General features: G+C 43.2%; 2 protein-coding genes across 2 annotated transcripts; one reads left to right on the top strand and one right to left on the bottom strand.

The window, feature by feature from the left end:
* Positions 1-601: 601 nt before the first annotated feature.
* Positions 602-9,238, top strand: LRRC34 (leucine rich repeat containing 34). Its single transcript, XM_030227235.2, has 11 exons — positions 602-729; positions 1,593-1,714; positions 1,873-1,937; positions 2,656-2,739; positions 3,736-3,864; positions 5,080-5,175; positions 5,794-5,948; positions 6,037-6,192; positions 7,230-7,356; positions 7,626-7,825; positions 9,184-9,238. The coding sequence occupies exons 1-11, from the start codon at positions 614-616 to the stop codon at positions 9,236-9,238; spliced, it is 1,305 nt and encodes a 434-aa protein (XP_030083095.2). The 5' UTR covers positions 602-613.
* Positions 9,239-10,302: 1,064 nt separating this feature from the next.
* MYNN (myoneurin) lies at positions 10,303-22,385 on the bottom strand. Its single transcript, XM_030227268.2, has 8 exons — positions 22,284-22,385; positions 21,412-21,707; positions 18,985-19,790; positions 17,440-17,599; positions 16,123-16,301; positions 15,690-15,773; positions 15,196-15,282; positions 10,303-14,038 (listed from the first exon to the last, which is right to left on the bottom strand). The coding sequence occupies exons 2-8, from the start codon at positions 21,675-21,677 to the stop codon at positions 13,770-13,772; spliced, it is 1,851 nt and encodes a 616-aa protein (XP_030083128.1). The 5' UTR covers positions 21,678-21,707; positions 22,284-22,385; the 3' UTR covers positions 10,303-13,769.
* Positions 22,386-22,510: the final 125 nt, after the last annotated feature.

Here is a 22,510-nt window from a genome sequence, read left to right as displayed (position 1 = left end):
CGTCTGAGACCAATTCCGTGCCCAGGGTCTGAGCAGCACGGGGGGCTCAGGTCCGCACAGGGGAGGGACCCCGGGGGACTCCTGGCAACCCCTGCCCGCTGCCTCCTGCTGCCGGCCCAGGACACCCTCCCCGGGAACCGGCTCCGGACACCCGCCCTGGGAACGGGCTCCGTTACCGAGCTCAGCTCGGAGCAGCCCGGTTACCGAACTCACCGCGGGCCGGTCACCGCAGGCTGAGCTGGGGACAGGGGAGAGGTGGCCATGGCTCAGGTAAGGCCTGCAGGGCTCAGCTGCCACACGGATCACTTCTCTGTTAGCTCAGATACTTTTATCTCTGAGTTTATTACAGAATATACTGAGCTGGAAGAAGAATATTCAAGTTAAACTCTGAAGTGAATGGCCCACCTTGGTATAATTAGCGCCGTGCTCTAACCAACTACAGCACATTGACAACAAACCCACCGTTTTCCTCTTGCTTTTGCTGTATCTTACTCCAAACCACGACCTGTAACCCTTTCCAGACCGAGCTCACTTGTATTGCTATGCAGATCTCTTCTGGTTGCTAGGCTGCCAAAATGATACAATAACACTTGGTTTTGTTTTCCAGCAGGTCATGTCGGTTCTTCCAGATCTTCACCTGCATTATGTGCAGACCTGTCAAAATTTGAGCCAGCCTGAAAACCCCTTCATTGCTCATGTGCTTCAAGAAGCTGATAAAAATGCTGAAATGTAAGAAAATAAACGGGGTGTTTCAGATGCTTCTGAAAGCATTAAACGGGGTAGCAGGATGAGGAATTGAAAAATGACAAAGTTCATGCAGTTTCAGGCTTAAACACAAATCAAATTTAACATTTACTGCTGAAGTTCTGGTTTGACTCATCTTGACATCATCTTGGCAGAAGTTTGTAGCTATATATCCTTTCTGGGCAGCTTTACAAGCAAAGAAATAAAAAAAAGTGAAAAATGTACAGGAAGGTGCCTTTCTGTCCCCTAAAGAAGCCAACCCCAATGTTTAGTCATCCTAACTCCCTTCTTTGTGTCTCTCTCCTGTTTAAAAATCCTCAGCTGCAGTCAGTTACCTTCCAGCTGGTCATGCTTCCCTGAGTTGTCTCTGAATCTTGCCAAGTTATTAACCTCCTAAATTCTCTCATTAAAGGTCTGGGTATTGCTTTTTCTCATGGATGGTGCTGGGATCAAAGTTAATTGTCCTTTTTGGGGAAAAAACTGAGAAAATGAAATGGTTTGTGTCAGGTTTTGATACTGAGGGCAGGATAAAGTAAATAAAGGAAAGAGGGCAAGTAAAAAGAAGATGATGAGGTAACCTCTGAGTTAATCTTTATTTCCATCTGCCTTCCCCTCATCTTGGTTATTCCTGCTTTCAGTGCTGAGCAATGCCTTCAGAAAGAGCAGTGCTGAGGTACTGCCTGGATCACATCACCTGTGGTGGTATTACCAAAGCAGAGGCAGCAGATAGCCCTGTGCTAGAGCTCCAGGGAGGGAAGGCACGGGCACACCTCTGGTCTGGAGAGAGAATTCATTTGTATCTATCATTTTACTTCTCCCCATGTGCTTACATTTTTATGTTACTGCAGAAGTACAAAAGGAATCACATTAAAATTAGCTGGAAATAATCACCTGGTGCCTGTGCCAAGAGTTACAGATGATGATCTTGGAGTTCTTGTCTCTGTCTTAGGCCAAGCTGCCTTTGTCACAGGTAAAGTTTATTCCCTGTGTGTTTGACATTGTTGTGCTAATACAAGAAAACATGATCAGTCTTATTTCAGCCTTAGTTCATCTTTGTTTCTTTTTGTTCAGAGATCAGTTCAATGTAGATATGCATCTGTCACGTTCCTTATTCGTCATCTTTTTCAGGTTTGGATCTTGCCTATAATTTATTGACTGATGCTGGAGCAAAGACCATGGCAACATTCCTCCAGGTGCCAAGAGATGTTTATCTTTCAGCAACTTGTAATTTATTTGTCTGTAGTAATATTTATATTGGGGACAAGAATGAGCTGGTTTGGCAAAATACCAATGACTTTGACTATCACTAGAACCTCAGATTATAGTCTCTGTGGAGATTTTTAATTTCTGGTGGAAGGCCTTTGGACATTTGGCTGTGGTGTCCTGAGAAAAGAATGATGGAATAAACTATGGGGCTTTTAGGCTCACAGTTCAGTTCAACAATGGGGGTAATGGTTGTGCCAGTGACTTTGTTTCAGCTATTTTATAATCTTTCTTAGCCTTTTTATAGGCCTAAACATAGGGAATTTTAATGCAGCCTTTTTGTCATTGTAAGCACTGGGATATAGGTGGAAAATAGTGAGCTATCAGCCTGTGCCTGTGTTCCTAGAATTTGAGGGCCCCTGTTAGGTTCACAAAATGCCTGAATTTGTGCATCTGAGCTTGGCCCCCTGCCTCATGCACAGGGTTCCTGGGTGGTTCCTCAGGCCCCATGAGGGCCCTCCCATGATAGATTTTATGTCTTGCCCTCATCACCTGACATAATTTGGCATTCTTTAACTACTTCTCCAACTCATGAACTGCCTGAAATGCTGCAAAGGGCAGAGTTTTGTATGTGTATCTCCTTTTTGGAAAATACAGCTGTGTTTTGGGAAAAAACTCTCATTGCTTCCTGCTTTGTTTGCTCCCAAGGAAAACTCCACTCTGCAGTATCTGAACCTGATGTTCAATGACATTGGCACAAGTGGGGCAGAGCTGATAGCAGGAGCACTCTCTGTGAGTATTTGCCTGGGAGATTTAGGCAATGGCATCTCCTTTAATCTTTTTGCTTTTGATGACCAGTACTGGCTGTGCTGCCAACATCAGAGCTGGCTGAAAGGAGCCTCTGTCTTTGCTCCATTCAGCATGTTGCTGTGTCACAGGGATTGCCTGGTTTCCCAAGGCACACTTCAGAAATCAGATTTCACACAAGAGAAAGTTGCACTGTGCTGCCATTAATACTTCATTATCTATAAAAAGACATAATTGTTTATAAAAAGCACAACTATTGCAACAGGGTTTTTCTGTGTGAAAAATGCTATGCTACAGGATATATAATGCCATCATTATTTTCCTTTTTTTCCCCAAAAAAATTAAATTAAATTTGCCTGTACTTTGACATCAATATTTGTCTTGATTCAAGATGTCTGAGACATGTTTTCAAAACTTTGCCTTACAGCAGTACCACAAACCCAAGTTTGTTATTTTTAATGTGGTTTCCCGAGGAAATGAGGCTTGTGTGTAAGATTTGTTGTGTTTGTGAAAGGAGACTCACATGAGTTCTTTCTTCCTCCTTCACAGTCTTTGAACCCTGAACTGATTTCAACTAAATTTGACAGGCTTCCAAAACGCTAAGGCTGTGCACTAGATGTATAATGCTGGGCTCATACAAGGCTTACCAGATTTAAATTAGTATTAAGGCAATTTACATTTAAGATGCCAATTTAGGAAGAAATATTTGCCTGGATTATTTTCATGAGTGTGATGAAATTCATGAACTTGGGAAAAACAGAAGTTTTCAAATAGAGGAGTTTTGCTTGCAGACTCGTATTTGGTGCCACTGAGGGGAGCCTGAGCCAAGAGCTGAGCCAGTGTTATCACTTGGAAGCAATTCTTCTGGAAGGTTGTTTTGTCTCTGTGTGATAAAGAGCAGAATTCACATTAAAAAACAGGACAGTGTTGTTTTCCAGGCCATCTTAAAGGAATATATATATTTTTTTAAATTTTGTCTAGAGCAATCAAAGTCTTGTGCACCTGAGAATGACTGGAAACAAAATAGGAAACCAAGGTGGGATGTTTTTTGCTTCAATGCTAAAAATTAACTCAACCTTAAAGAAGTTGGATCTTGGAGACTGTGATGTGGTGAGTAACCCAATAAAATTATAAGCAATAAGACATAAGTCTTTCAAGGGAATTACAAGAGTCCTGCAGTGCTTAATTAGGGCGAAATGCCATCTGTTGTCATTGATTTTGTGACAGCCAGAGGTAACAGGATATATAATATTGCAATGTGTGCTTGGAAAAGCACATAGCATAAAGCACCTGTGAAGTCAGACCTGGGGATATCTTAGATCCACTGTGTCTCTCTAGGAATTCAAGTGCTTGGCTTGCACATTTTCTGGTTTTTTTTTTCTGCTGCGCCTTTCTGTTGAGCTAAGTCCTGTATAATTCATTCTGAAGAATGGACTTCTCATTCCCTGGAGAATCTTTTCCTTCTAAAGTGAGCAGTGCTGCAACCCCTGAAAGTCACTCATCCCATAGCTCTGCTGCTCCTCTCAGAGCTTGACCCATAAAGGACACAAGCACAGCAGTGCTGAATTGAGTAGAAAAGCACCCAGTTTACTCTTGGGCAATGTGGTTCCTCCTGGAGCTGGGCACTGAGACTTCCAACACTGTGCACAGGGAGACTCAGGAGGTTGTGGATTGCTTTTAAAAGCCTACATTTGTCTCCTGGAAATTCAGAATTTGTTTCTGAGCCAGAAGGGGAAATACCCCTTAGAAAGTGTGATGGTGTTATGAATACATGAACAAGGGAAGTGTAGGCAGTGTAGGATTTATTCAAAAGCTTGGTAGGGAGTTGATAGAGTTGGTTTAAAATGAGATGGCTTTGGGTACAGCCCAGCCTACTTGAAAAGTAGCATAAAGATAAAATAGAGGGCAAATTAGAAGGATATTTAAAAAAAATCTAAATTTGCCTGATTCATACTAAATATGAATTTACTTGGTGGATAAATATTAGGGTAACACACATAAGCTGATTTTGCCTCATAAATCAGGGAAATCAAAATATAGGATCAATTGAATGGACAAGTACTTTTCAGATCCGTTATTCTTGCTTTTTATTTTCTGAGTTGCCAAGTCATTTGTACTGCTTAGTCTAATTTCACTCTGCTATTCCGTAGGCAGCTGGCATTTTTATTATCAGAAAATCTGTTATGTGTCTGTAAGCAGTTGCCTGCAGTAGTCCCATCTCTCTACTTCCAGAGTAGATGAAGGCAGAAATAATAGTAATGGCAATTTGGTAGCTTGATCTATACACTGAACATGTTTCTTTAAAGACTTTACTTTCATTTCCAGGGCCTGAAGTGTCTGGTAGCCACAGCCATAGCCCTGACTCAGAACAAATCACTCAAAGCCATAAACCTCAATCGTCCTTTGCTATCCAGCCAACAGGTATGTGAGTGACTGTGGAGTTAGTTCAGAGAGAGGGGCATAAGTCAAGTCAGTACTAATGTATTTATGGACATTTTTTCTGAACTAAACAGGACAACTTTGAACAAACTTCTTTTGTCTTAGAGTGGCAGGACATATTTTTTCCTACAGAAGTCCTGTTGCATTTGCATACAATTAACAGAATCTTTAAGGTTGGAAAAGATCTTCAATATGAATAAAAACTTTGACCAATTCATTCTTGTATGAAATAATTAGCATCACTACAAAATACTTTCAAAAGTTAGCAAAGACTGACTCAGTTTTTTAAGAGCAATAGCAGGGAGGGAAACTGATTAGACATCATTAAATGTTGATGCTTCACTGACTTGCAGAGATACAGACAGTACTGCAAAACTGTAAATATCTCTTAAATATCTCTATAGTATTTTTCTTTTTTTTTTTATTTTTAGCTTTATCATAACATGTTGTTTTATGGTATTTTTATATAATATACAGAACAGAATGATCAACACTACTGATGACCAGACCTTGCAGTTAGTTGCATAACTCCCTTTTACTGAGGTACAACTGTATCTTATCCTAAAGTCCAGCTTAATAAAATTGAGTGTATGTTTCTAGGAAGAGACCACAGTTCATATAGCTCAGATGCTGAGGACTAATTCTTCTCTTGTGGAGCTACACTTGGGCAAGCATGAAATGAAAAACTTTGGTGTAGAGAGACTGTGTGATGCCCTGTATCAAAACTCCAGCCTGAGATACCTTGACCTTAGCTGGTGAGAGTGATTAAATGTGGCACATTAGAAACTAATTTTCTTAGCAACTTAAAAAAAAAAAAAATTAAAATGTGCTTCTCTCTTTCAGTAATAACATATGCTGGGATGGTGCTAAATTTTTGGGAGAGCTACTAAAAAAGAACCAAACCCTGGAGATCCTGGATCTTGATGCAAACCGAATAGAAGATGTTGGAATAATTTACCTGAGCGAGGCCTTGGCAACGCGGAACAAGACTCTGAAGGCGTAAGTACTGGCACAGCTCCCCCAGAGACTGCAGGTAAGAAACCTGCACTTTGCACTGGCTGAAATGCATCACAGCTCTGTGTCTTCATGTTGATCAACACAGGAAAGTCAGGAAGTTCCAAATGTTTTAGACAATTTTTCCTTCTTGGGGAAAAAAAGCCCATGAGAGATTGGGTGGGATTTCTTTACTAAGCATTGTGTCTGCTGCCATTTGAGCTGCTCCAAGACTTGTGAGACACCCTGGGGTGCTGGAGGTGAGCCCCAGGTGTGCTCAGAGCTCTCACAGTCACTCTGAGAGGGTGAGGCAACTGATCTGTTCATTCTTTCTGCATCTTTGAAGCGCAGGTCCCGGTGGCGCGCAAATGAAAACAAGAGCTGCAGGCCTTCAGAATTTTGAGATAATCAGATTCCTCGCTGGGATAAGGCACTATATTTGTTGGTTCTGATCTTCCAACACTTAAGAAAATCCTCTGTTTAAGTTCGCTTCCGGGTGAACCCAGAAGAGCTGTAATCTCTCCATCAGGGTGTCTTTTGCAGCCGCGTTAAACCCCAGCCGGCAGGACATAAAAGCTGATCAAAGGTGTTACCTGAAGCCATTAGTTTTAAGTAGCAGACTGAGGAGGTGGCAGCTGCGAGATGCCTCTGAAAGCCTCGCAGGTTCACTAATATAAAAATAACTGCCACTCCACAAAGATCAAAGCTTAGCCTGGACAAGTGCCAAGGCTTGGGCTTCAAAGCAGACTAGAGATGAGACCTGGCCACCATGCAGCAAAGACACTGACACTGAAGAACTCAGTAGTGAACAACCTGGCTGCAAGAGTCAGGAAAATGCCTTGAGAAATATAATAAGTCCAGAAGCCAGCTGCCTTTGGCAACATGAAAAGGATATTAGAGTAGGACTGGCTTTGATACAAATAAATTATTATATTATAAAAAGTTCTCCATATAGAACAGTAAGACTAATTCATGGTTAAATTCTTAATATTAACCAAGAGATGGGAATTTATGATGTGGTACACATTTTCTCTGTTTTCTAGGTTGTCCATTGTAAGCAACAATATAACTGGCAAAGGACTTGTAGCTCTTGCACAGGCAATGCATTCCAACATAACACTTTCTCATATTTACATCTGGGGGAACAAATTTGATAGAAGCACCTGTGCGGTAAGTGTTTGGCTCTGAACTCATCTGAGAAGGCTGGGGTTCGATTGTTCTAGTTTGTCTTTCTGTTGTGGGGATGACTACAGCAATTAGTGAACAAGACACTTGATTTATATGGGCTTTTAATGTGGTTATAATATGGTGTTGCTGGGATGAGACTCCCTGGAGATCAGCACTCTGAAAGGACGAAGTGCCATGTGTTGCCTTGCAGAGCCTTCACCGCAGTCCGAAGGGAGCACCACATGTTAAATCCCCGGTTTCCTTCATTCCAGGCATTCTCGGAGCTGATCACGTTGGAGCGCCTGCAGCTGGGCTGTATAGATGTGGCTCCCTACAAGGTGGACGGGGAGATTCGCCTGGCAGAGCTGTCCCACGGGCTGGCCAAGCACCGCTACTGGAGCCCGCGCTGCGCAGCCGTGGACCCCGGCGCCGCCAACGCCAGCCTGGCAATCGTTGCTGTCTCGGAGTATTTGTGAGCGAGGCAGCATCCTGGGACACTCCTGGAATCCTCCTGGAGCCTTCCCAGAGCCCGAGCTTTCCCTACCTGGTTTGTAGTAAATAGGTTATACCAGTACCACACTTGCTGCATGTTGTTTCTTTCAGGTTTGAGTCTAGCAGGAAATTACACCTGCTGCTTGAAATGGCAACAGAGAGAAAGTATTAAAACAAACGACCTCAAAATTTGTTGCTAAATCATGCTCCATCTATTAAAAGTCTGTAACTATGAAAAGATTTGTACCCAGGCAGAGCAGGCTGACAAAAGCAATACCCAGGATGGCTGAAAGGCAGCAGATCAGCTATCCTGCAGAGTCAGATTTCTGCTGAAGCTGAGAGCTTTGGGTAAATCCATTTGTTAGCACTGTTCTCCATGAACTCTTTCCTTTTCCTTAGCAATTGCATCCTTTTGATCTTCCAGCAGTGACTTTTTTTAAACCAAGGTAAGTGAACTTAAGGACTAAGCCATGGCCATGCTAGAACTTTAAGCTGGTGAACCCAGTTTGCTGGGATATACATAGAATTTTGATTCAATTGCAGCACATACTTGTTTCTCATACACCACCAAATCTGATGCCATCATTTCTTCTCATCTCATGAAAACTGCCTAAAAACATTTGTATCATTGTAGCCCTGAGGCAATTCTACACACGAGTAAGACAACACATGCATGTAATGGTAAACGTTGTGTAATGGTTTGGACAGACTTTGTGTAAGTTAGGGAATCATTCTGCTGGTTTCCTTTTTCCATTCACTCTGCTCATTCCTGTAGAAATGACTTAATTTATGTTCCTAAACAGAAAAAGTCACCAAACAGTACAGCAGAGGTTTGCTCCAAGCCTTTCATGAATGCAATTCTCAGCCCCTCTAAATGCACCTGTTAAATATTAGCATAAAGTACCAGAATGATCTGTGAGTGTATGTACAAGAGCAAAGCATGAGGGGGAAAATGCAAGAAAGTAATTTCAGTACAAATAGCTGGGAAACTGCTGCTGTTCTGACTCTGCATTATCACTGTGGTAGTGTCCAAGATGTTTGGACACCTGTTCCCCAGCTGAAATGACCAGGGCCATTGTGAGGACTGGTGTAGGTGGAGGTTTGCTGTTGCTTGGTTGGTTTGTTGTTTTTTTATTTTTCATTGGCCCCACCCCAGACACAAATTACTCAGGCTCTTGCTCCAAGAGCCCCTGGTATCCTCAGGGATAAGCCCAGAGCAGGAATGTTTGTTCTGGACACCTGCACAGGGCCCTCCCAGCCTACAGCACAAAGTCCATACATCACCCTGTGAACACCCAGCTCTAGAGAGGAACTTGTATTTTAACTCTTGTTCAGCAGGAAGGATGCAGCAACAAGAACTAAAGCTGGGGACACACCTAACATGGTGGTTTAAAAAGAATCTGCTATGAGCAGATTTTTCCTAAATTCCTAAAATAATTCCAAATTCCTAAATTTTGAAATAATTAGATGAGCCTGTGTTGGTACTTTTCTGAGTGCTGCTGCTCTGGCTCATTGCAGATAGTGTGTCAGTACTGACACACTGGTGACAGAATTTCTTGCTAAAAACACCACTACAAGACTCAGGTATTGTTTCTTTCTTTTCCTTGTCAGGTATATGAAGCTCAGTCTATTTTCAGTGTTCAAATTAAGTCTTAATTTACTTGTATGAACGACATCTGTTAATCTGAGGTGGTAACAGGTACCCAACTCTACCAAAGGCAGTATTTTGGTTTTAATGATGTGATAAGATGGCAACAATATCACAGTCAAAATATGTCAGGTAAAATGGCATCTAAAAGTGCTGGTGTATGTGTTTGAAGTATTTGCACTCCATCTGAACCCTTGTTTAACAGCAGCTTGTTCAGCCCATAAAGCCCTCTTCATTACTGACAATATCCATAAAAACAGCTCATGTGTTAGTTTTCTTTGATATTCCTTTGTAAGAAAGGGCTGCAGAGTAACTCCTACCAAATTCTGTATAAACAGCTTCCTGCAAACTAAAACAATTATTTGTGCAAAACCCTGTAATGCTTAAAGAGGCCTGCGCCAGAGACTTTTATTTCTCCCTTCCTTTGACCTTGAGATTCTTAGAAGATGTATCTTGTGTTCTTTGGAATGATTGAATTTACTTGGGCTAGATTATTTTTGCCATGTTCTTCTGAGTTATTCAAAGGCTAGAGCAAGCATAATCCTGCTCTGAAAACAATTTTTTCAGCTTTTAGACCTCACTGTACCTTGCTGAAAGGCAGCATTTTTCCCCCAGTTTTAGAGGGGAAGCAAATGAAGGCAAGTGACTGATCCAGCAGGGCAGGGGTGCAGCAGAGATCCCCCAAATTCTACTGTGTGCTCCAGGGGCCCCCATGGTCCTTGTGCCATTGTAGTGACAGGGGCTGTGTCTGACTGGTTCCCTCCTGCTTTTGTTGCTACCCCTTGCAATTATAAACAGGAGACACAAGGTGAGGGAAAATTATAAAACAAGTTTATTAAAGTCTAACATAAAACACTTCAGGCTAAATATGTACAACTCCCTCCCTTCCCAGGGGATTATAAAATTGAGAGTTGAGGTATATACAAATAACAGAGGAAAAATTGTATATACATGGCAGATACTTTAAAAATAATTTAACAAAAAAAATCAGTTATTAGTCCTTATCTGAACTTAGTTCTGCAAGGCTTATTGAGCCTCTTCGGGATGACAGCCCTGAAATCCTTCATGTGGGACTTGTCTGTACTTGAAAATTGCTTTGTAGCACATGATTTCAGAAAGTTTGTCATGCTTTGTGCCCACTTAAAGACACTAATTTAGAAGTAAATGTGATACAAGGAGCTATTCTCACCTAAGTACTTTCAAACAGTCAATTTAGAGACTTAGAGATGCAGATAAGCTATTCAGGCAAAACTTGCACCAACTTCAGTGCAAAATTGACTGAAACAGCAGTGTGACAAAACATGTCATATTCTTTGTATTACTCTTCATAGAATTATTGAAATTCCTTCTTTTCTTTTACAAGGACACAAGCCTAAAAAGTTTCTATGCTCTCCCATATTAATCCCTTACAGAAATTACCAATACTGTAATAAGCCTTGTACTTCAAAATGGACCCAGAACCCTTAAGCCCAGGACTTACATGTGCAGCTGATTTCCATGCAACTATTGGCAAAAGGTACAGGTGTAGGTTCAGACCTACAGCCTGAACATACCTACAAATATATCTATATATATATATATATATTTATATATATTTATTTATTTAAAATCTATATTCTAGTAAATGAATACAGTTGGTAGAGATCATACCTCAGCAGCTGAGATATCTTCACAAAAGATGAGGATAAAAATCAAGATTTTCAGATGGGGACTCAAGAGTGCAGGTTGCTAAATTATTGCTCCAAGACAAAACTACAAGCCTGTGTATTCTATTAAGAAAGGTTAAAATTGTTGTCTTGTAAAAAATAATGAATATCTTCTTGTCTATAAAGAAAACTAAACTACTAATAAAGCAACTGTTACTGTTATAAGTATCTAAACAAATCCTGTATAAATCTAAGCACTGTATTTTTTAAAAAAGTCTGAAATCTAAGAATACTGTAATAAGCTATAATTTTAGAAATATAAAACCAGTCCAAACAAACACTGTTATGGAATGCATTTTCTATGTAGGAATGTAGTTATTGTTTAGGTTTCTCTCCTGAGCTATTCTCTCTCCTGGTCATTTATCCTGGATGCTTATCCTGAGCTGCTTTTCCTCAGGAACCAGAAGCACATCATTAGGTTGTCTTCCAAAGCTGTTTAAATATGCAAGTTACCAGTTGTACAGCGTTTTCTTTCTCAGTATTCATGACTAAACCTATGTCTATCCCAAGATTTCTACTCTACTTCCAGAGAGAGACAGCAAAGAGGAAGCTCAGTACAAGCTACACACAGTCAAGATCCTGATTTTGTGGTTCTTCAGTCTTAAAAGGCTGAAGAATCCCTCAGGGGCTACACCAACAACAGAAGCTGAAAGAGACAAGAGGGGAGACAAAGGGAAATGCCAAAAATAAAATACCAGAGAACTTTATCCTTTGTCTTTTTCCAGCATTATGAACATAAGCTGTTCGTTCATAAGTGCTGTGGGACAGACAAGCAGGCAGGGAAATTAAAGGCCCTGCAATAACTCTCTCCAATGGGGACAGCGTGAGAGATTCCTGCATTAGGGATGTTCCTGTTGAACATGGCTGTACTCCTGCTGGCCATGGTAGGCTTCATCAGCAAATCTACCATATATTAAAGCATAAAATGTCACCAAGCAGCAGGTTATAGACATGCCCCACACTAAAATGATCAACACAAAGCAGCAAAAGGTCTACTACTTTACAAATACAAACATGGAGGAAGAGAAAAAAAATACACACTCAGGAGTCAAGGGAAAATTTTCAGACTCTTTAAATGAAATCCTTCAAGAAATTTTTCACAAGTCTGTTTAATTAAGGTGCAGATTAATTATTACTCCACATAGAATGGAATCAGTTCAGAGGTATCTTCTACGCTCTTCTATTTATCAGCGTCTGGACAAAGGCATCGGTGGAAATAAATGCTAGCACCAAGTAAATAACCAACAAAGGACAGCTTTAAATGCATTGTTGGTACAGTATCATGACTGCTTCATTACTGTTTGATGATTACATAAATAATGCTTACAAGTGTTAATGGCACAAACTGGCAAAATGGAGTAGAAAAGTACTTCTACTGTTACCTAGTCTTTTATGACTCTACCAAGACATTAAAATGTTGCTTTTTAAATATGTCTGTTGATAGTAATAAAGTCTGTCTTTACCTGGGCCTAGCTAGGTACCAGTTTTGTGCAGTTACTGTGGGCAAGTGACATAAGAGGTAAAACAGTACAAAAAACTTTAATTAAAACAAATCAGTCAAATTCTAACAAAACCTTTCCTGGAAGAATATCAATCTGCTCTGTTGTATTAAATCTTCAATGCCACCTCATGTAGTGTTCACTTACTATTTTCACAGTGAAGGGTAGGATTTATCTCCTCTTTTGTACCTCCTGTCTAGCACAAGAAGCAGAACTACAGCAAAAAAAAAAAAAAAAAAAGGATTATCATGCCTCACTAATTAACTCACTGCATCTTTTCGCCTCATCTACAACATGCATGTCCCAGTTCTCCTTTTGTTGCTATTTGTGCCAAACCCACAGTGTTTTAAGGATGTGAAAAATAAATCTGGGACAAGATACAACAATGTTGGATTCACTTCAAACAAACAAAGGCAATTTGTTGGAAAGAAGACCCAGGAGTATCCATGCCATTAGGACCCTCCCACTTGCCACACTTCAGACAAAAATTAACCCTCCTTTACTTTTCTTGTCAGGAAAATACACCCAAACCTTTCCCTCTGGTCAGGCTCCACCTGAAGGTGGTACTTCTGGCAGCCAGCAGCAAATCTATGCAAGGACCTCAGCAGAGCACTGACCTGCCTTCACCATGGATCATTCTAGCACCTTGCAGTGCAGGCTTACTATTACATCCAAATTATGATTTTTCCCTACACCTCTGGGTTAATCTTCCTAAACTATCAACTATGGCTTAAAATATCTGTTCTCAAATGACACTGTGACACATTGAATCAGCAGGAACATGGGAAGAGAACTCCAAAGTACATTAACACATGTAACAGAGAATTCTTAAGGCAGGTGTGTTGCCAGAATCATCTCCTGGAAATCAGTGTTAATCACAAATAGAAATCTGATTGTAGATTAGCACAATCCAGCACTGCACAATGGAAATGCCTTAGAGGTGTCTTTACACAGAGAAAAGCAAAGAACATGTCCAATTCAGAGAGAATGACTGGTTGTTTGATTATGTTCATCTTACCAAACATTTCCAAGTTCACTACCAAACTACCTGGATGGCTCTGCACTGCTCTGTCAGTACAACTGCTGCAGGAAAATGAACTGAGGTTCTGAATATCCTGTCACAGCAGATCTCAGCAATGTTTCTGATGAAGGGGACTGGCTCCCTGTCACAGGGAGCAGCATCTGATGGTCTTCAGTCCCAATGGGGAGAGGAAGTGCTAAAGACATCTCAGACGGTTTCACATCTATGGACTCTGATAAAGGACTTTTCTGACTCTGAATGGATTCTTGTTCGTTGAAAGAATTATCAAGTGCAGTAGAATCAGGGGAAGTTTCAGGTCCTGTGGAAACAACAACAAAAAAAAAAAACCAGAAAGAAATGTTCAAAAGCTCATGCAGAGATTCGGCTCATGCAGAGATTCTGTGAATTCCCTTTCCAATAACTGTCAGAGCCAACAGCTGGTGTGTCACAGGCTGCCTGGGCAGCTGGGATATTGGTGCTGCAAAGCCAGGCCAGCTGTAAGTACAGCATAAGCACTGGGAATCACATCTGCTGCTGCTTGTAGTGTGACAACTGGAAGGATGATGCATTCCAACCTGATCTCTACTTGGCATGATACAGAAGATAACAAACCCTTAACATCCCAGTGAACACAGTATCTTTGGAAAAAATGTAATCATGGAAGTTTCCTTGAGATTTTCCACCCCGGAAAGTCTCAGAACCAGAGCCACATCCAAGCATTCTCCTTTAACTGAAACAGCAGTGTACAAAGTATCATTTGTCTGTAAACTTCTTTGGAAGACAACATTTCTAAACTCCATTCCAGCTGGATACATTACAGATTTTATCTAGTCACTTGAAAAATTACCTGCTACTCCTAATTGAAACCCAGTTAGTGAGTTCCTTGCTGCCTTCCTGCTGGAATGCAGCCAGTCACTGCTCCTGGATGCTTCTGTGACTAAGCCACATCAGATATCTGACCCTTCCTCTACCAAGGCATGCTCCAAAGTCTGTTATTCCAGGGCTGAGGCACTCCTGGTCGCCTGCTGTCTCTCCACAAGAGCTGGCCTGCCTTGGCAGCTCTCCCAGACCACCCCTCCAGCTCTGCCAGGCCCTCTCCACACTCAGTGCTGCCCTGCCCTCAGCACTGGCTTCCTGCTGCTCTGGGGCTTTCCTAAATTCCAAGCTGTCTCTGCATATGGATCATTTTCTCACCCTCTCCCTCCCGATCAGATGTACACAGACACCATTTATTCCCTCTTCCATATGACACAGGCAAGGCATTTATGGTCAATACACAAGGATGGACAGAGAACAAGGAGTATGGAGCCAGTGCTGAACAAGGCTGGATACAGATGCTTTCAGCTCTAAAAACAACTACTAACCAAATTCCTTTGTTTTCTAATTTTAGCCCTGGATGAGCAAAAATATTTATTCAGCATGGAAGGCAAAAGAGCTGATGTGCTTTCTAAACCTTTCTTTGCACAAGGAACTCACCTGTGTGAACTTTCGTTTTGTGCTTCTTAAGATTTTTTATATCTGTGTAGGAATTTCCACACATTTCACAGATAAATGGTCTTTCACCTGAAAAAAATTGATTTGGCAGTGAGAACAATCTTGATGTTGAAAAAAAATACAGTTAGAGACACAGGATAACAGATTTCAACGTTCTACTTTGGAATACAATTTTGTAGCTATTACTTTGCTTGTATCTCTATTAAAATAAAATTATTTCTAGAATAATAGTTTAAAAAAAAGCAAGAGGACAAAGCCTCGACCATACATCAACACCTAGGCTGTGGCACAGATACTACTCTGAAGGCAATTAAAAAATTAATGAATATTTTCTTTACATTATGTTAACCCAGAGATACATAAATTAAGAAACCATTCTACTTTCAAGTACAGACCAATACAGTGTATTTTAAAGGCAAAAGTGTAAAAGTGGATTATAATTTATGGTACAGGAAGCAGCTTGTCTGAAAACTGACCTGTATGGGACCGAAAATGTTTATTGAGCTCTCCAGAGGAAATAAAACTCTTTTCACAAATGCCACAGATATATGGCTTCTCTCCTAAAGGAAACACAAGCACATTGTTATTTCAATACTGTCATGGTTTGACCCCCTGTGTTCTCAGAGGCGTATCCATGTCTTCAGTGGCCACACCAGGTGCCAATATTCAAATCTGAGCACTGACTGTTTGACCACAACCTTCCAAAAAACTCACTTCCTTATCAACCCAGGACAAACACATAAACCAGAAGACACATCAAGAACAAAACAAAACGAAATAGAGATAATGTCCAGTGGGACAAAGTGCTCCCGAAACTGGAATCAGAGGAAAAACGACATGAGGAAGGAGCTGGATGACAATGCCAAGGTGGATTTCTGGCTCGTGCCCCTCTCCAGGAGCCTGCAGTACCTGTGTGTTTGCGGGAGTGGGTGATGAGCGAGCTGGACACGGCGAAGGCTTTGCCGCAGCTGTCACACACGTAGGGCTTCTCCCCGGTGTGCCGCCGCACGTGGTACGTCAGCGTGCTGGCCTGGGCAAAGCGCTGCCCGCAGCGGTCACACACGTACGGCTTCTCCCCGCTGTGCTTCCTGCAACAACACGGCCCGTCAGTAAAAATGCGGGTGCTACAGTGGTAGGTATTGCCCATCTCTGGTCCCCAGCAAGCCTCTCCTGTTGAAAGGCAGGCTGAGTTAACATTCAATGCAGTCAAACCTCCACTCAACACTCACCGCAGCTGGCTCAGTGATAGAGGCAAGAAAGGTTTTTTTGCAAGAAAGTTTTTTTTGCAAAAAAGGTTTTTTTGCAAGGGTTTATTCCAGCAGAGTAACATTGTCACTGAAGGACAAACCCAGAGAAAGAGGAAAACCACGTGGAGCAGGCAGCTTATAAAGGGGAAGGAGTGGGGAGCGGGGCTAAGGGGTGGGCAGAGGGGCCTGGTCTCCAGGGGTAGGGGGTGGCCACCAGGGGTACCAAACCAGAGACAGGGGAAGGAGAAACCAGAGGAAGTTGAGACACCAAGTCCATGGGGAGACTGTTTTTCCCTTTGGGAGGGATGACTCCATGGTAAGTAGTTAATGTTTCCAGGGCTGAGGGCTTGGGGATTGACCAAGGGGGGAGAGTTCATGGGATGCCACACATGAGCAGCACCCGGCCTGAGGGATGGCTGCAGGGAGGGCTCTGTCCCCTGCTCCTCCTGCCACTGCTCCGGGGTACGGCACACAGGCGACAACTGAGCTTGGCATGAACGCTCAGGTCCTGGGAGCAGAAGTCACAGCACATCTGTGGTTCTCATGGCAGCTGAACTGAACCAAGGCCCTGCTCAGGTAACATGCACCATGGGAACTCAGCATGCTCTGCACTTGAGGGTGCTGAAATATAAAATGATGATTCCTAACATGGGAATATCATTCCTGCTCCTGCCAAAACTGCCGAAAGCCTCACGCAGACAGCAGTGAGAACTTCTCTCACTTCCCACCACAGAACTCTCCTCTCTGGTGCTACAAGTAGTTTAAAAGGATACCAGACTCAGGCTGTACATTCATTCACCACAAATCTCCTCCTTAATGAGCAAGTACACCCATACAATTATTCTGTTATGCATTGTGAGAGAAGCCCCACAAGAAAAGAAGCAGAAATCACGTTCATTTGTAACTCTTACACTGGAATAAATGTTTCTGTTTAAATAAACCCAAGGATAAGCACTTGCAGGATCTCACTTGTGCCTACCTGGCATGGATCTTCAGGTTGCTCGAGGTTGCAAACTGCAGGTTGCAGACATCACATTTGTAAGGCTTCTCCTCTCCATGGTGCATCCGGCTGTGGAACACCAGCTGGCACTTCTGGGCAAAGCCTTTGTCACACAGTTCACACTTGTATGGCTTCTCCCCTGGTGAAAAACAACACCCTCGTGCTCTCTGTATTTACATAAGAAAGCTTTGCAATCCATGACCTGACCAAAGCTCAGGTGTCTGTTCTAATACTTCTTACAAATAACATCTTGGAAAATCCTGTAATCAGTCCACTGAAGTGGAACGTGCTAGAACACAGAGGATAACAGGACTATTTTTTAACACATTATGTTTGGAGAAAAAAAAAATCTATTTAATAGTGCCAGCTTCTCCACATTATTTTAAGAAGGTTGCCACTTCAGTTTCAGAGTCTTTCCTGGTTATGTCTGTTCAACATTCTGAATATTTAAAATTAACAAATCATCTGCTTTTTCTTGCTTGTCCAACAGCAACAGGTCTTCAACTACAGTCTAGTGCTCCCTAATTTCTCGTTAGTGTCTGGTGCAGAATAGTACTATTTATGGACTATTTATGTCCTCTTAGTGGTGAATTGTCTCCTGTAAGGGTTTGTGCAACTCTGCACTCCTGGAAAGTAAAAAATTCCCTTTCTCTGCCACTCTGTGCAGTGCCCAATCAAATCTCATGAGTAAATAGGGTACATAAAAACTTCAAAAGTAAAAGTATAAGACATCTAGCATACCATTGAGCAACCAACACCATGGAGGTCTCTCCCCACTCTTGCAAAAGTTTCCAGGACAATACACTCAGAGGTACAAAGTATAGCCAGCATTCCTACCAGCACTGTCCCTGAATCCTGCAATCAAGCTCCACCTCGTGTGTGAATCTTTGAAAGTCTCTCCCTAGGTCACAGGAAGAGCAAGGTGTTCTCCTGCAGCTGTTACTCAACATCTACATTTCAACAGCTTCTTGGCAAAACTGTGACCTCTGCTCAGAGCTTTCCAACATACAGAACATATGGAAAGACAAGCACAGGACTTCTCCCCTGCATCTTACCAGGCTCCAGCAATTAGCTGCTCATCACCTCCTACCTTTTCCGAAGACCCTATGGGACCAGTTATAAGACTGAATTTTTCCCCAACTCTTGTTCTCAAACATATATTAAGTTTTGAAGTATAAAAAAAGGCAACAGAAATTCTTGTATCAAGTACAGCTCACTTTTCTTGCTCTACTGACAGTGGTTTTTAGCAACTCCACCACTCTACAGAGCTAAAGGACAGCCAGCTCTCCTAAGTCTTTCCAGAAATCAAGATGTTCAGACTAATGAAGTCTTCTCCAGCTATTGAAACTATGATTTAGAACTGAAAAATGCTGAAACATTTAATGTTATTTCGGTCTACCCCTGCATGCACAGTGAAGCAGACAAAATTTCAAGAGGAAGAAGTCAGAATCTTTCTAGTCCTGCATTCTCAGGCTGTGTGTGATCCCAGGCCTCCACAGCCCATGAGACACAGCCACGGCTTACCTGTGTGAGTTCTTACATGTGTTTTCAACTGGTTGCACTGGGTGAAGGCCTTCCCACAGAGCTGGCACACATAGGGCTTCACCCCTTTGTGTATCCTCATGTGCCGACGGAGGCTGCTGGCTTCGGAGAACACCTTCCCACAGGTGTTGCACACTGGCTTGGCTTTGGAGAACTTCTGGTCCAGCTCCTCCCCTGAGCTCTCCAGCTGGTAAGCACTCTTGTCACTGGCTATGTTGGACATGCAGTGCTCCTTCAGGGCACAGCTCTGCTGAGGCTTTCCCCGTTTCTGTTTGGCTGCCATGGTCTGGGCCAGGATATCCTGTGCCACCAGCGTTTCGCTCTCCACCACCGCTGCCAGCTGCAGCTCCGAGTTATCGCTGCCCTGGGCAGCCTGCTCTGTTATGTGGGTGGCCAGCTTATTTGCATCTAAAAACATCTCAAAGGATGTGTTCTCAGCCACCTCGTTCTGATAGTGTAGGGATTTATTCTCTGTGCTTTTTGGGGGGCTGAAATTCTTCTTTCGCTTTTTGGCTTGAGGAGATTTCTTTTCTAAAGCTGCTTTCTTTGCCTGGGGTGGAACCAGCTCTGCAGCAGCAGGATCTTCCTTCTCCTCCCGATTGTTGTAATCTCGGAGAGTCAGGAGGCAGGTCTGCTGGTTCATTTCAACATTCCCAGTGATACTGGATGTCTCTGTGGAAGAGGGATTAGCAATAAAAGCAAAGTCCTCCATCTTGATCTTGCATTTAGTGACCACTTCTTCTACTTTGAGATAGTCGGCAGCCTGGTGAATCTCTTTAACATTCCAACTGCAAGAAAACAAGACTAGGGTGAAACATTCTGGACAAAGTAAATGTTTGTTCTTCACCAACTGTATCACAGACACAGAGCTGCAGAAGAGTTATACTGTCAGAAAATGTAACTTTGAGAACACACAGCAACATTTAAATTCTCAGCGCTGTAGTGCCACAAGGCTCTAAAATGTCAGTTATTTCTGAACTGCAGGTCCATGTCTAGTGGGGTCTGCAGACCCTCAAACTGGGAATTTTATTTTAGTTACATGCCTCTTGAAGAATTTTCAGTTAAAAGTCAGCTTGTAAGGTGGCGAGGCCAGACATGGGCTTGTGGGTCCAAACAGCTCAGAAAAAAAAGCACGAAGGGATAAACCACTGGAAAATAAAATATATAAAACACTATTTCATAAAACTTCTGGCCAAGATCTCAGGTAATTCACTGGCAGTGTATTCACTTCAGCACTTCCACGGCAGGTATTAATCTTGTTTTATAAAACGATTTGCAAACAGGCTTAATTCTGTTTCAGCTCCACATAGAAACCAGTAATACCAAGGAAATCCTCATTTAAACCACTACACTCTATTTTTCAGTTCCTGCCACACATGCCTTGATGGTTTAGGAAAAAATGATCTGGACAAGGTGGCAACATGTACCATGAGTGCATTTATGGATTTACAGCACTTAAAAGAGAGATTTGTGGTAAACAACCTCATTCTAACAATAAACAACTTGCCACAATTACTCCCCATATGAGTACAACTGTTTCAGTATCTTGTACTATGTGAATGTAAGATGGACAGATGGACATCAAGAACCCTGCACAGTTCTGCTCATATGTAATTGGCAAAGCACCAATCACTAACTTCAGCTCTGCTGCTGTTAATGCCTGTAGCTAATTAAAAACACCACCCTGCATCTGTGAAATTATTGAGTGTGAGCTTCCACACTTCAGAAACGAAAAGTTTTTAAGCCTGCATTTGACATCAGACACTGAGAAAGAAGTAAAAATGATGGGCTTGGTACTTCTAAATAGCCACACCTCCGTCATGAGAAATAAATGTCTTTTGCTGAGAAAAAGACACTGCAAAGAAAAAAGCATCCTCACTGTGTGTGAAGCAGCACAACAGGCACAAAATCAATGCAGTAATGAGGGGAAACACTTTTTCTGTGACTCCTCTTGGGCAACGTAATATAAAATTTTAAGTAACAGATCATGCAAATTTTAACAAGTGTGACTCTTAAAACCGTGCATATCCTCATCCATCCCTCAGACTTAGGTCTCTACCACATTCACAGTTCCTGTGTGTTTTTGAAAAAAATGGACTACTGTAATTCACCCCCAGACACACACTTGTCCTTCCCTCTCCTGGTAATCATGAAGGATGTTTAATCTCCCCCAAAGCAGACAGCAACAGCAGGAAACTGAAACTATCAGTCAGTGAAATATCAGGCAGTACACCTTTATTTTGGCACTCACGTGTCACAGGGTATTTTAAAGCATACAAAGAGGTGAACTTCAAGTTGTTAATATTCATCACATCCACCGCTATTTCTTTCTCCAGACCTTATTGCAAAAAATCCAGTTCTGCCTTACCACAAAATTTATTTCCCTATTCCCCTTTAATAGCATGTTACCTGTCAAGGTTTAAGTTTCCTGTGTAAATAAATTCCAAGAGCTTTTGGAATCCATCAGCTTTCACTTGAGTCTGATCCAAGACAACGTTGCTGTCAGATGCGTCTCTGTAAAAGGCCCCGAAATACTCGCTGAAGGAGGCAAGCACATTCCTGTGTGCTTTGAACTGGAATTCCCCGATGACCACGGTGCAGTCGCAGAGGAATCCGGCCTCTCGCTGCTTGTTCAACCTCTCCAGCAGGTGCTCACAGTGATGGGAATACTGCATCTTGAGAACGCGCTGCAGACACTTTCTGATCTGCGAAAGCAAAAGAAAAAACAATTCAATTTATATGCAAGATTTCACCCTTCTTACCCACTGACAAGAGAGTCAGTGTCCGGACCTCCCCGTGCTCACTCAGGACAGCCTGGCAGCAGCAATAGACAGCGAGATGGTGAATGCTGCTCGACCCGGGGCGCTGCGGTTCCAGCGGGGAGCGCGGGGGCGCGGGCAGAGCTCGTGTGCTCCCGGCCCCCGGGATTAGCCCGGCTAAGCTCGGTTCTTGTCACACCGTGTAACACCCGGGCCCCGGGGAGCGGCCCGCGGTTCGGACCGGCCAGCGCTCAGTCCGCGGGGCGGTCGCTTCCGGGCAGCGGCACCGGGGGTCCGGAGCGGTCCCCGCTCGGTGCCGGCGCAGCCCCCGGGCCCGGGGTTTGGGCCGCCTCGGCAGCGGACGGGGCGCGGGACCCGCAACCCCGCGGCGCCCCCGGCCCGGCCCCGCCGCCGGACCAGGCAGAGCCCGCAGCGCCCTCCCCGGCTCGCCCAGCCCGACCCCGTTGCCCCCCGTCCCCCCGCGCCGCCCGGCCCGGCCCGAGCGCCGCGGGCCCCGCGCACCTGCGGAGGGGAGAGAGGGCTGAGCGCTGCGCTCAGGCCGCCATGTCCCGCTGACGCCGCCGCCGCTTCCGGGACGCGAGTTCCGGCCTCCGCACCCGGGGCGGCTGGGGAAATTGCGGAAAAAAACTAGTTTAATATTCCTGCCAGGCCGCGCCGCGGCTTTAAATAAAACTGCTCTAGCAGGGAGGTGGGGAAGCCGAGAACAGTTCTACGGCCCGGCGGGAAAA

Source organism: Serinus canaria, chromosome 9 (assembly GCF_022539315.1).
Source record: "Serinus canaria isolate serCan28SL12 chromosome 9, serCan2020, whole genome shotgun sequence".
NCBI lineage: Eukaryota > Metazoa > Chordata > Aves > Passeriformes > Fringillidae > Serinus > Serinus canaria.
This window is presented reverse-complemented; position numbering and strand designations above follow the sequence as displayed.

Excerpts from the sequence above, each read along its gene's own strand:
- LRRC34 (XM_030227235.2), top strand. The coding sequence starts at position 614 with ATGTCGGTTCTTCCAGATCTTCACCTGCATTATGTGCAGACCTGTCAA. Across the intron at positions 3,865-5,079 it reads ATCTTGGAGACTGTGATGTG|GGCCTGAAGTGTCTGGTAGC; the intron begins GTGAGTAACCCA and ends TTTCATTTCCAG. Across the intron at positions 6,193-7,229 it reads CGGAACAAGACTCTGAAGGC|GTTGTCCATTGTAAGCAACA; the intron begins GTAAGTACTGGC and ends TCTGTTTTCTAG.
- MYNN (XM_030227268.2), bottom strand. The coding sequence starts at position 21,677 with ATGCAGTATTCCCATCACTGTGAGCACCTGCTGGAGAGGTTGAACAAG. Across the intron at positions 17,600-18,984 it reads ACATGTAAGAACTCACACAG|GGGAGAAGCCATACAAGTGT; the intron begins GTAAGCCGTGGC and ends GTTTTTCACCAG. Across the intron at positions 15,774-16,122 it reads CCACTCCCGCAAACACACAG|GAGAGAAGCCATATATCTGT; the intron begins GTACTGCAGGCT and ends TGTTTCCTTTAG.